This window comes from Petromyzon marinus, assembly GCF_048934315.1.
Source record: "Petromyzon marinus isolate PM22_M1 ecotype Great Lakes invasive population chromosome 77 unlocalized genomic scaffold, UKy_Petmar_22M1.pri1.0 chr77_unloc.1, whole genome shotgun sequence".
NCBI lineage: Eukaryota > Metazoa > Chordata > Hyperoartia > Petromyzontiformes > Petromyzontidae > Petromyzon > Petromyzon marinus.
This window is the reverse complement of record NW_027422621.1, coordinates 247,813-260,693: the sequence shown is the minus strand read 5'-3', so window position 1 is coordinate 260,693 and position 12,881 is coordinate 247,813. Positions and strand designations below refer to the sequence as shown.

Below are 12,881 nucleotides of genomic sequence, written 5' to 3'. Positions count from 1 at the left end.
TGTTGGTGGTGGTGAGTGTTGTGTTGGTGGTGGTGAGTGTCGTGTTGGTGGTGGTGAGTGTCGTGTTGGTGGTGGTGAGTGTTGTGTTGGTGGTGGTGAGTGTCGTGTTGGTGGTGGTGAGTGTTGTGTTGGTGGTGAGTGTCGTGTTGGTGGTGAGTGTTGTGTTGGTGGTGGTGAGTGTTGTGTTGGTGGTGAGTGTTGTGTTGGTGGTGGTGAGTGTCGTGTTGGTGGTGGTGGTGAGTGTCGTGTTGGTGGTGGTGAGTGTTGTGTTGGTGGTGGTGAGTGTCGTGTTGGTGGTGGTGGTGAGTGTCGTGTTGGTGGTGGTGAGTGTTGTGTTGGTGGTGGTGAGTGTTGTGTTGGTGGTGGTGAGTGTCGTGTTGGTGGTGGTGAGTGTCGTGTTGGTGGTGGTGAGTGTCGTGTTGGTGGTGGTGAGTGTCGTGTTGGTGGTGGTGAGTGTTGTGTTGGTGGTGGTGAGTGTCGTGTTGGTGGTGGTGAGTGTCGTGTTGGTTGTGAGTGTCGTGTTGGTGGTGGTGAGTGTTGGTGGTGACGAGCGTTGGTGGTAAGTGTTGGTGGTGAGCGTTGGTGGTGGTGAGCGTTGGTGAGGAGCGGTGTGTCCTCACCTGGCGGAGTCCACCTCGAAGCTGCAGTGCTGGTGAGCGTTGGTGGTGAGTGTCGTGTTGGTGGTGAGTGTTGTGTTGGTGGTGGTGAGTGTTGTGTTGGTGGTGAGTGTTGTGTTGGTGGTGGTGAGTGTCGTGTTGGTGGTGGTGGTGAGTGTCGTGTTGGTGGTGGTGAGTGTTGTGTTGGTGGTGGTGAGTGTCGTGTTGGTGGTGGTGGTGAGTGTCGTGTTGGTGGTGGTGAGTGTTGTGTTGGTGGTGGTGAGTGTTGTGTTGGTGGTGGTGAGTGTCGTGTTGGTGGTGAGTGTTGTGTTGGTGGTGGTGAGTGTTGTGTTGGTGGTGAGTGTTGTGTTGGTGGTGGTGAGTGTCGTGTTGGTGGTGGTGGTGAGTGTCGTGTTGGTGGTGGTGAGTGTTGTGTTGGTGGTGGTGAGTGTCGTGTTGGTGGTGGTGGTGAGTGTCGTGTTGGTGGTGGTGAGTGTTGTGTTGGTGGTGGTGAGTGTTGTGTTGGTGGTGGTGAGTGTCGTGTTGGTGGTGAGTGTTGTGTTGGTGGTGGTGAGTGTTGTGTTGGTGGTGAGTGTTGTGTTGGTGGTGGTGAGTGTCGTGTTGGTGGTGGTGGTGAGTGTCGTGTTGGTGGTGGTGAGTGTTGTGTTGGTGGTGGTGAGTGTCGTGTTGGTGGTGGTGGTGAGTGTCGTGTTGGTGGTGGTGAGTGTTGTGTTGGTGGTGGTGAGTGTTGTGTTGGTGGTGGTGAGTGTTGTGTTGGTGGTGGTGAGTGTCGTGTTGGTGGTGGTGAGTGTCGTGTTGGTGGTGGTGAGTGTCGTGTTGGTGGTGGTGAGTGTTGTGTTGGTGGTGGTGAGTGTTGTGTTGGTGGTGGTGAGTGTTGTGTTGGTGGTGGTGAGTGTTGTGTTGGTGGTGGTGAGTGTTGTGTTGGTGGTGGTGAGTGTTGTGTTGGTGGTGGTGAGTGTTGTGTTGGTGGTGGTGAGTGTTGTGTTGGTGGTGGTGAGTGTTGTGTTGGTGGTGGTGAGTGTTGTGTTGGTGGTGGTGAGTGTTGTGTTGGTGGTGGTGAGTGTTGTGTTGGTGGTGGTGAGTGTTGTGTTGGTGGTGGTGAGTGTTGTGTTGGTGGTGGTGAGTGTTGTGTTGGTGGTGGTGAGTGTTGTGTTGGTGGTGGTGAGTGTTGTGTTGGTGGTGGTGAGTGTCGTGTTGGTGGTGGTGAGTGTCGTGTTGGTGGTGGTGAGTGTCGTGTTGGTGGTGGTGAGTGTCGTGTTGGTGGTGGTGAGTGTCGTGTTGGTGGTGAGTGTCGTGTTGGTGGTGGTGAGTGTTGGTGGTGGTGAGTGTTGTGTTGGTGGTGGTGAGTGTTGGTGGTGACGAGCGTTGGTGGTAAGTGTTGGTGGTGAGCGTTGGTGGTGGTGAGCGTTGGTGAGGAGCGGTGTGTCCTCACCTGGCGGAGTCCACCTCGAAGCTGCAGTGCTGGTGAGCGTTGGTGGTGAGTGTCGTGTTGGTGGTGGTGGTGAGCGTTGGTGGTGAGGAGCGGTGGTGAGGAGCGTTGGTGAGGAGCGTTGGTGAGGAGCGGTGTGTCCTCACCTGGCGGGGTCCACCTCGAAGCTGCAGTGCTGCCACTCTGGTGAGGTCATCACGACACGCAGCAGCGGTTCCAGAAGCTTCTGCAGGTAGGTGGCGCCGTACACCTGCAGGTAGTGGGGGGTAGTGGGGGGTAGTGGGGGGAAGTGGGCGGTAGTCCAACACTGACACCACCACCACCACCACTGCACTACCACCACCGTCACCATGACAACACCACCACCACCCTGACAACACCACCACCACCAGCACCACCACTGCACTACCACCACCACCACTGCACCAACACTGACACCACCACCACCAGCACCAACACTGACACCACCACCACCAGCACCACTCTGACACCACCACCACCACACCAACACCACCACCACCGCACCAACACTGGCACCACCACCACCACCACTGCACCAACACCACCACCACCACCACCACACCAACACCACCACCACCACCACTGCACCAACACTGACACCACCACCACTGCACTACCACCACCACCACCCTGACAACACCACCACCACCACCACCACCGCCACCACCACCACCACCACCACCACCCTGACAACACCACCACCACCACCACCACCGCCACCACCACCACCACCGCCACCACCACCACCACCACCCTGACAACACCACCACCACCACCACCACCGCCACCACCACCACCACCGCCACCACCACCACCACCACCCTGACAACACCACCACCACCACCACCACCGCCACCACCACCACCACCGCCACCACCACCACCACCGCCACCACCACCACCACCACCACCCTGACAACACCACCACCACCACCACCGCCGCCGCCGGCACCAGCGCGAACACCTTGAAGCAGAAGGTCATGATCTTGCTGGCGAGGCTGTTGCCCCGGAAGAGAGTTTGCATCGAGTCCGCGAGCTCCACCTCCTTGGAGAACATGTTCCAGAGTAGCTGGTACAGCAGATGTCTCGAGTCAAAGAGTGTCACTAGTACACGTGCCAACTCGTCCTGCACACACAGAGTCACACACAGTCACACACACAGTCACACACACAGTCACACACACACACACAGTAACATGTTCCAGAGTAGCTGGTACAGCAGATGTCTCGAGTCAAACAGTGTCACTAGTACACGTGCCAACTCGTCCTGTACACACAGAGTCACACACACACAGTCACACAGTCACTCACACACACAGTCACACACACACAGTAACATGTTCCAGAGTAGCTGGTACAGCAGATGTCTCGAGTCAAAGAGTGTCACTAGTACACGTGCCAACTCGTCCTGTACACACAGAGTCACACACACAGTCACACAGTCACACACACACACACAGTCACACACACACAGTCACACACAGTCACACAGTCACACACACACACAGTCACACACACACACAGTCACACACACACACACAGTCACACACACACACACAGTCACACACACACAGTAACATGTTCCAGAGTAGCTGGTACAGCAGATGTCTCGAGTCAAAGAGTGTCACTAGTACACGTGCCAACTCGTCCTGTACACACAGAGTCACACACACAGTCACACAGTCACACACACACACACAGTCACACACACACACACACACAGTCACACACACACACAGTCACACACACACACACAGTCACACACACACACACAGTCACACACACACAGTAACATGTTCCAGAGTAGCTGGTACAGCAGATGTCTCGAGTCAAAGAGTGTCACTAGTACACGTGCCAACTCGTCCTGTACACACAGAGTCACACACACAGTCACACAGTCACACACACACACACAGTCACACACACACAGTCACACACAGTCACACACACACACAGTCACACACACACACACAGTCACACACACACACACACACAGTCACACACACACACAGTCACACACACACACACAGTCACACACACACACACAGTCACACACACACAGTAACATGTTCCAGAGTAGCTGGTACAGCAGATGTCTCGAGTCAAAGAGTGTCACTAGTACACGTGCCAACTCGTCCTGTACACACAGAGTCACACACACAGTCACACAGTCACACACACACACACAGTCACACACACACAGTCACACACAGTCACACACACACACAGTCACACACACACACACAGTCACACACACACACACAGTCACACACACACACAGTCACACACACACACACAGTCACACACACACACAGTCACACACACACAGTAACATGTTCCAGAGTAGCTGGTACAGCAGATGTCTCGAGTCAAAGAGTGTCACTAGTACACGTGCCAACTCGTCCTGCACACACAGAGTCACACACACACACACAGTCACACACACAGAGTCACACACAGTCACACACACAGTAACATGTTCCAGAGTAGCTGGTACAGCAGATGTCTCGAGTCAAAGAGTGTCACTAGTACACGTGCCAACTCGTCCTGTACACAGAGTCACACACACACACACAGTGACACACACAGTCACACACACAGTCACACACACAGTCACACACACACACACAGTAACATGTTCCAGAGTAGCTGGTACAGCAGATGTCTCGAGTCAAAGAGTGTCACTAGTACACGTGCCAACTCGTCCTGTACACACACACAGTCACACAGTGACACACACAGTGACACACACAGTGACACACACAGTGACACACACAGTCACACACACACAGTGACACACACACAGTGACACACACACAGTCACACACACACACACAATCAGTCACACACAGTCAGTCACACACACACAGTCAGTCACACACACACAGTCAGACACACACACACACAGTCAGTCACACACACACAGTCTTACACACACACAGTCAGACACACACACACAGTCACACACACACACAGTCACACAGTCACACACACACAGTCTTACACACACACAGTCAGACACACACACACACACACAGTCACACACACACAGTTACACACACACAGTCAGTCACACACACACAGTCAGTCACACACACACACTGTCACACACACACACACAGTCACACACACACACAGTCACACACAGTCACACACACACACAGTCACACACACACAGTCACATACAAAAGACAAAGACAAAGATCCCCCATATAGCCTTAACAGACTGTAGGGGCAAGTGCTGTTAGCGAGCACCTATGAAGGCCGGAACGGTACACGAGGGGGTGGGTGGCCAGCACCACGCCCGACCGCCTTTGTCTCCCCAGTGGCAATGTTTACACACCGCACCAGGTACTCATTTGAGGCTGAGTCGACCTAGGGGAAGCCCGGGACCGGTTCAGAAAATCGTCACTGGTGTTGGCCGTGAGCGGGAATCGAACCCGGGTCGCCAGGTTCATAGCGCAGCGTAGCGCTAACCACTACACTGTCACTAGTACACGTCACACACACACACAGTCACACACACACACACAGTGAGAGCAGGGCACCACGTTAGCCAGCGCCATGGCGATGGGCAGCTCCCCCTGGTCTCCCATCATCGTCACGAGCTCCACCAGTGAGTGAGCGAGTGAGCGAGCGAGTGTGTGACTGAGCGAGCGAGCGAGTCGGTGATTGAGCAATTGAGCGAGCGTGTGAGTGACCGAGTGAGCGAGTGAGAGAGTGGGAGAGCGAGCGAGTGAGCGTGTGAGTGACCGAGTGAGTGAGTGAGTGAGCGAGTGAGTGACCGAGCGAGTGACCGAGTGAGCGAGCGAGCGAGTGAGCGAGACAGCGAGTGAGCGAGTGAGCGAGTGAGAGAGCGAGCGAGTGACCAAGTGAGTGAGTGAGTGAGTGAGCGAGTCGGTGATTGAGCGAGTGAGTGAGTGAGCGAGTGACTGAGCGAGCGAGCGAGTCGGTGATTGAGCAATTGAGCGAGCGTGTGAGTGACCGAGTGAGCGAGTGAGAGAGTGGGAGAGCGAGCGAGTGAGCGTGTGAGTGACCGAGTGAGTGAGTGAGTGAGCGAGTGAGTGACCGAGCGAGTGACCGAGTGAGCGAGCGAGCGAGTGAGCGAGACAGCGAGTGAGCGAGTGAGCGAGTGAGAGAGCGAGCGAGTGACCAAGTGAGTGAGTGAGTGAGCGAGTCGGTGATTGAGCGAGTGAGTGAGTGAGCGAGTGACTGAGCGAGCGAGCGAGTCGGTGATTGAGCAATTGAGCGAGCGTGTGAGTGACCGAGTGAGCGAGTGAGAGAGTGGGAGAGCGAGCGAGTGAGCGTGTGAGTGACCGAGTGAGTGAGTGAGTGAGCGAGTGAGTGACCGAGCGAGTGACCGAGTGAGCGAGTGAGAGAGCGAGCGAGTGAGCGAGACAGCGAGTGAGCGAGTGAGAGAGCGAGCGAGTGACCAAGTGAGTGAGTGAGTGAGTGAGCGAGTCGGTGATTGAGCGAGTGAGTGAGTGAGCGAGTGACTGAGCGAGTGAGTGAGTGAGCGAGTGACTGAGCGAGCGAGCGAGTCGGTGATTGAGCAATTGAGCGAGCGAGTGAGTGACCGAGCGAGTGACCGAGTGAGCGAGTGAGAGAGTGGGAGAGCGAGCGAGTGAGCGTGTGAGTGACCGAGTGAGTGAGTGAGTGAGCGAGTGAGTGACCGAGCGAGTGACCGAGTGAGAGAGCGAGCGAGTGAGCGAGACAGCGAGTGAGCGAGTGAGAGAGCGAGCGAGTGACCAAGTGAGTGAGTGAGTGAGCGAGTCGGTGATTGAGCGAGTGAGTGAGTGAGCGAGTGACTGAGCGAGCGAGCGAGTCGGTGATTGAGCAATTGAGCGAGCGTGTGAGTGACCGAGTGAGCGAGTGAGAGAGTGGGAGAGCGAGCGAGTGAGCGTGTGAGTGACCGAGTGAGTGAGTGAGTGAGCGAGTGAGTGACCGAGCGAGTGACCGAGTGAGCGAGTGAGAGAGCGAGCGAGTGAGCGAGACAGCGAGTGAGCGAGTGAGAGAGCGAGCGAGTGACCAAGTGAGTGAGTGAGTGAGCGAGTCGGTGATTGAGCGAGTGAGTGAGTGAGCGAGTGACTGAGCGAGTGAGTGAGTGAGCGAGTGACTGAGCGAGCGAGCGAGTCGGTGATTGAGCAATTGAGCGAGCGAGTGAGTGACCGAGCGAGTGACCGAGTGAGCGAGTGAGAGAGTGGGAGAGCGAGCGAGTGAGCGTGTGAGTGACCGAGTGAGTGAGTGAGTGAGCGAGTGAGTGACCGAGCGAGTGACCGAGTGAGAGAGCGAGCGAGTGAGCGAGACAGCGAGTGAGCGAGTGAGAGAGCGAGCGAGTGACCAAGTGAGTGAGTGAGTGAGTGAGCGAGTCGGTGATTGAGCGAGTGAGTGAGTGAGCGAGTGACTGAGCGAGCGAGCGAGTCGGTGATTGAGCAATTGAGCGAGCGTGTGAGTGACCGAGTGAGCGAGTGAGAGAGTGGGAGAGCGAGCGAGTGAGCGTGTGAGTGACCGAGTGAGTGAGTGAGTGAGCGAGTGAGTGACCGAGCGAGTGACCGAGTGAGCGAGTGAGAGAGCGAGCGAGTGAGCGAGACAGCGAGTGAGCGAGTGAGAGAGCGAGCGAGTGACCAAGTGAGTGAGTGAGTGAGCGAGTCGGTGATTGAGCGAGTGAGTGAGTGAGCGAGTGACTGAGCGAGTGAGTGAGTGAGCGAGTGACTGAGCGAGCGAGCGAGTCGGTGATTGAGCAATTGAGCGAGCGAGTGAGTGACCGAGCGAGTGACCGAGTGAGCGAGTGAGAGAGTGGGAGAGCGAGCGAGTGAGCGTGTGAGTGACCGAGTGAGTGAGTGAGTGAGCGAGTGAGTGACCGAGCGAGTGACCGAGTGAGAGAGCGAGCGAGTGAGCGAGACAGCGAGTGAGCGAGTGAGAGAGCGAGCGAGTGACCAAGTGAGTGAGTGAGTGAGCGAGTCGGTGATTGAGCGAGTGAGTGAGCGAGTGACTGAGCGAGCGAGCGAGTCGGTGATTGAGCAATTGAGCGAGCGTGTGAGTGACCGAGTGAGCGAGTGAGAGAGTGGGAGAGCGAGCGAGTGAGCGTGTGAGTGACCGAGTGAGTGAGTGAGTGAGCGAGTGAGTGACCGAGCGAGTGAGTGAGTGAGTGAGCGAGCGAGTGAGCGAGACAGCGAGTGAGTGAGTGAGTGAGCGAGTGAGTGACCGAGCGAGTGAGTGAGTGAGTGACCGAGCGAGCGAGTGAGCGTGTGGGTGAGTGAGCGAGCGAGCCCTACCCAGTGAGAGCAGGGCACCACGTTAGCCAGTGCCATGGCGATGGGCAGCTCCCCCTGGTCTCCCATCATCGTCACGAGTGAGTGAGTGAGTGAGCGAGCGATTGAGCGAGCGAGCGAGTGGGCGAGTGGGCGAGTGAGTGAGCGAGCGAGCCCTACCCAGTGAGAGCAGGGCACCACGTTAGCCAGTGCCATGGCGATGGGCAGCTCCCCCTGGTCTCCCATCATCGTCACGAGTGAGTGAGCGAGCGAGTGACTGAGCGAGTGGCTGAGCGAGCAAGTGACTGAGCGAGTGACTGAGCGAGTGACTGAGCGAGCGAGCGAGCGAGCGAGTGGGCGAGTGAGTGAGCGAGCGAGCCCTACCCAGTGAGAGCAGGGCACCACGTTAGCCAGTGCCATGGCGATGGGCAGCTCCCCCTGGTCTCCCATCATCGTCACGAGCTCCACCAGTGAGTGAGCGAGTGAGTGAGCGAGCGAGCGAGTGACTGAGCGAGCGAGTGAGAGAGCGAGCGAGTGAGCGAGCCCTACCCAGTGAGAGCAGGGCACCACGTTAGCCAGTGCCATGGCGATGGGCAGCTCCCCCTGGTCTCCCATCATCGTCACGAGCTCCACCAGTCGCTCGAAGCGATCAGCCAGCACCGTCTCGGCCAGCGTGTCGAACTCCGTGCCCTGCTGTAGGATCTTGGTGAGCACCTCCATGAAGGTGGCGCGAGTCTGGAGGTCCTTGTGGTAGCCTAGGCCTGGAGACGCAGGGTAGCAGTGGAGAGGGTGGGTGGGTGGGTGGGTGAGGGGGTGGGTGAGTGGGTGGGTGGGTGGGTGAGAGGGTGGGTGAGTGGGTGGGTGGGTGAGGGGGTGGGTGGGTGGGTGGGTGAGAGGGTGGGTGGGTGAGTGGGTGGGTGAGGGGGTGGGTGGGTGGGTGGGTGAGGGGGTGAGTGAGGGGGTGAGTGAGGGGGTGAGTGAGGGGGTGAGTGAGGGGGTGGGTGGGTGAGGGGGTGGGTGAGGGGGTGGGTGAGTGGGTGGGTGGGTGGGTGAGAGGGTGGGTGGGTGAGTGGGTGGGTGGGTGGGTGAGTGGGTGGGTGGGTGAGGGGGTGGGTGGGTGGGTGAGAGGGTGGGTGGGTGGGTGGGTGGGTGAGAGGGTGGGTGGGTGAGAGGGTGGGTGGGTGGGTGGGTGGGTGAGAGGGTGGGTGGGTGGGTGAGAGGGTGGGTGGGTGAGAGGGTGGGTGGGTGGGTGGGTGAGAGGGTGGGTGGGTGGGTGGGTGAGGGGGTAAGTGAGGGGGTGAGTGAGGGGGTGAGTGAGTGAGGGGGTGAGTGAGTGAGTGAGTGGTGAGTGGGTGAGTGAGGGGGTGGGTGAGTGGGTAAGTGAGGGGGTGGGTGAGTGGGTGAGTGAGTGAGTGAGTGGGTGAGTGAGGGGGTGGGTGAGTGGGTGAGTGGGTGGGTGAGTGAGGGGGTGAGTGAGTGAGGGGGTGGGTGGGTGAGTGAGTGAGTGGGTGGGTGGGTAAGTGGGTGAGTGAGTGAGTGGCTGGGTGAATGGATGAGTGAGTGAGTGAGAGGCTGGGTGAGTGAGTGAATGGATGAGTGAGTGAGTGGGTAAGTGAGTGAGTGAGTGGATGAGTGAGTGGGTGGGTGAGTGAATGAGTGGCTGAGTGGCTGAGTGAGTGGCTGAGTGAGTGAGTGAGTGGATGAGTGAGTGAATGGATGATTGAGTGGCTGAGTGAATGGCTGAGTGAGTGGCTGAGTGAGTGAGCGAGAGGCTGAGTGAGTGGCTGAGTGAATGGATGAGCGAGTGAATGGATGAGTGAGTGAGCGAGTGAATGGATGAGTGAGTAAGTGAGTGAGTGAATGGGTGAATGAGTGAATGGATGAGTGAGTGGATGAGTGAGTGGCTGAGTGGCTGAGTGAATGGATGAGTGAGTGAATGGATGAGTGAGTGAGTGAGAGGCTGGGTGAATGAGTGAGTGGATGAGTGAGTGGATGAGTGAGTGGCTGAGTGAGTGGCTGAGTGAGTGGATGAGTGAGTAAGTGAGTGAGTGGCTGAGTGGCTGAGCGAGAGGCTTAGTGAGTGGCTGAGTGAATGGCTGAGTGAGTGAGCGAGAGGCTGAGTGAGTGAGCGAGCGTGCCGGCTACCGATGGAGTGCATGAGCCCGCTGTCCACGTTGGCGTTGAGCAGGTTGGACATGGCAAGCACGGTACAGTTCCGCAGTGATGCCAGCCGGCGAGACATTCCTCGCTTGCGCCCACTACAGCCACCACCACCACCACCACCGCCACCACCACCACCACCACCGCCACCACCACCGCCACCGCCACTACCGCCACCACCACCACCATCCTCTTCCACCTCACTGCAGTCATTGAGCAGGTTCATGAAGAGCGTGAAGTACCTGGGGGTAGCGGGGAGGGGGGAGATGCATGGAGATTCACACAGACACACACAGACAAAGATCCCCCGTATAGCCTTAACAGACTGTAGGGGCAAGTGCTGTTAGCGAGCACCTATGAAGGCCGGAACGGTACACGAGGGGGTGGGTGGCCAGTACCACGCCCGACCGCCTTTGTCTCCCACACACACAGACACACACACACAGACACACACAGACACACACACAGACACACAGACACACACACACACAGACACACACACACAGACACACACACAGACACACACACAGACACACAGAGACATACACAAACACACAGACACACAGACACACACAGACACACACAGACACACACAGAAACACACAGACACACACAGACACACACAGACACACACAGACACACACAGGCACACACAGATACACACATACACACACACACAGACACTATGTATGTATGGGTCACTGTATGTCTATGTGTTTCTATGTGTCTCTTTGTGTCTCTATGTGTCTCTATGTATGTCTATGTGTCTATGCATCTCTATGTATGTCTATGTGTGTCTCTATGTATGTCTATGTGTCTCTATGTATGTCCATGTATCTCTATGTGTCTCTATGTATGTCTATGTGTGTCTATGTGTCTCTCTGTCTCTATGTATGTCTATGTGTCTCTATGTGTCTCTATGTATGTCTATGTATCTCTATGTGTCTCTATGTATGTCTATGTGTGTCTATGTGTCTCTCTGTCTCTATGTCTATGTGTCTCTATGTGTCTCTGTGTGTCTCAATGTATGTCTCTATGTGTGTCTCTATGTATGTCTCTGTGTCTCTATGTGTGTCTCTATGTATGTCTATGTGTCTCTATGTGTCTCTATGTGTGTCTATGTGTGTCTCTGTGTGTCTATGTGTGTCTCTATGCATGTCTGTGTGTCTCTGTCTGTGTGTGTGTCTCTATGTATGTCTATGTGTGTCTCTATGTATGTCTATGTGTCTCTGTCTGTGTGTGTCTCTATGTATGTCTATGTGTGTCTCTATGTATGTCTCTGTCTGTGTGTATGTCTATGTGTGTCTCTATGTATGTCTATGCGTGTCTCTATGTGTGTCTCTATGTATGTCTATGTGTGTCTATGTGTGTCTATGTATGTCTATGTGTCTCTATGTGTCTCTGTGTGTACTTTAGGAAGAGCTGTGACTTGGCCTCCATGAGGTCTCTATGTATGTCTATGTGTCTCTATGTGTCTCTATGTGTCTCTATGTATGTCTATGTGTATGTCTATGTATGTCTATGTGTGTCTCTATGTGTCTCTATGTGTCTCTATGTATGTCTATGTGTATGTCTATGTATGTCTATGTGTCTCTATGTGTCTCTATGTATGTCTATGTGTATGTCTATGTATGTCTATGTGTCTCTATGTGTCTCTATGTATGTCTATGTGTGTGTCTATGTGTCTCTGTGTGTCTGTGTGTACTTCAGGAAGAGCTGTGACTTGGCCTCCATGAGGTCTCCATGTATGTCTATGTGTGTCTCTATGTGTGTCTATGTGTGTCTATGTGTGTGTCTATGTGTCTATGTGTGTCTATGTACTTTAGGAAGAGCTGTGACTTGGCCTCCATGAGGTCTCTATGTGTATGTCTATGTGTGTCTATGTGTCTATGTGTGTCTCTATGTGTATGTCTATGTGTCTCTATGTATGTCTATGTGTGTCTGTGTCTATGTACTTCAGGAAGAGCTGTGACTTGGCCTCCATGAGGTCTCCACCATCGCCCTCCTCCGGCTGGAGAGGAAGCCCAGCCAGGAGGGCAACCACAGCCTCCATACTAGCCTGGTCCAGGTCCCTACAACCACCACCACAACCACCATCACCACAACAACCACAGCCTCCATACTAGCCTGGTCCAGGTCCCTACAACCACCACCACAACCACCATCACCACAACAACCACAGCCTCCATACTAGCCTGGTCCAGGTCCCTACAACCACCACAACAACCACAACAACCACAACAACCACAACCATCACCACCACAACCACAGCCTCCATACTAGCCTGGTCCAGGTCCCTACCACAACAACAACAACCATCACCACCACAACCACCACAACAACCACAGCCTCCATACTAGCCTGGTCCAGGTCCCTACAACCACCACAACAACCACAACAACCA

General features: G+C 55.5%; 1 protein-coding gene across 1 annotated transcript in view; it reads right to left on the bottom strand.

Moving 5' to 3' along the window:
* NF1 (neurofibromin 1) overlaps positions 1–12,881 on the bottom strand; it is a 331,965-nt gene that overhangs the window by 217,656 nt on the left and 101,428 nt on the right. The window contains exons 28-32 of the mRNA XM_076058585.1: positions 12,433–12,549; positions 10,463–10,719; positions 8,867–9,078; positions 3,031–3,192; positions 2,193–2,296 (exon numbers count right to left, since the gene is read on the bottom strand). Of these exons, the coding sequence (XP_075914700.1) occupies positions 2,193–2,296; positions 3,031–3,192; positions 8,867–9,078; positions 10,463–10,719; positions 12,433–12,549 (852 nt within the window). The remainder of the gene's footprint in view (positions 1–2,192; positions 2,297–3,030; positions 3,193–8,866; positions 9,079–10,462; positions 10,720–12,432; positions 12,550–12,881) is intronic.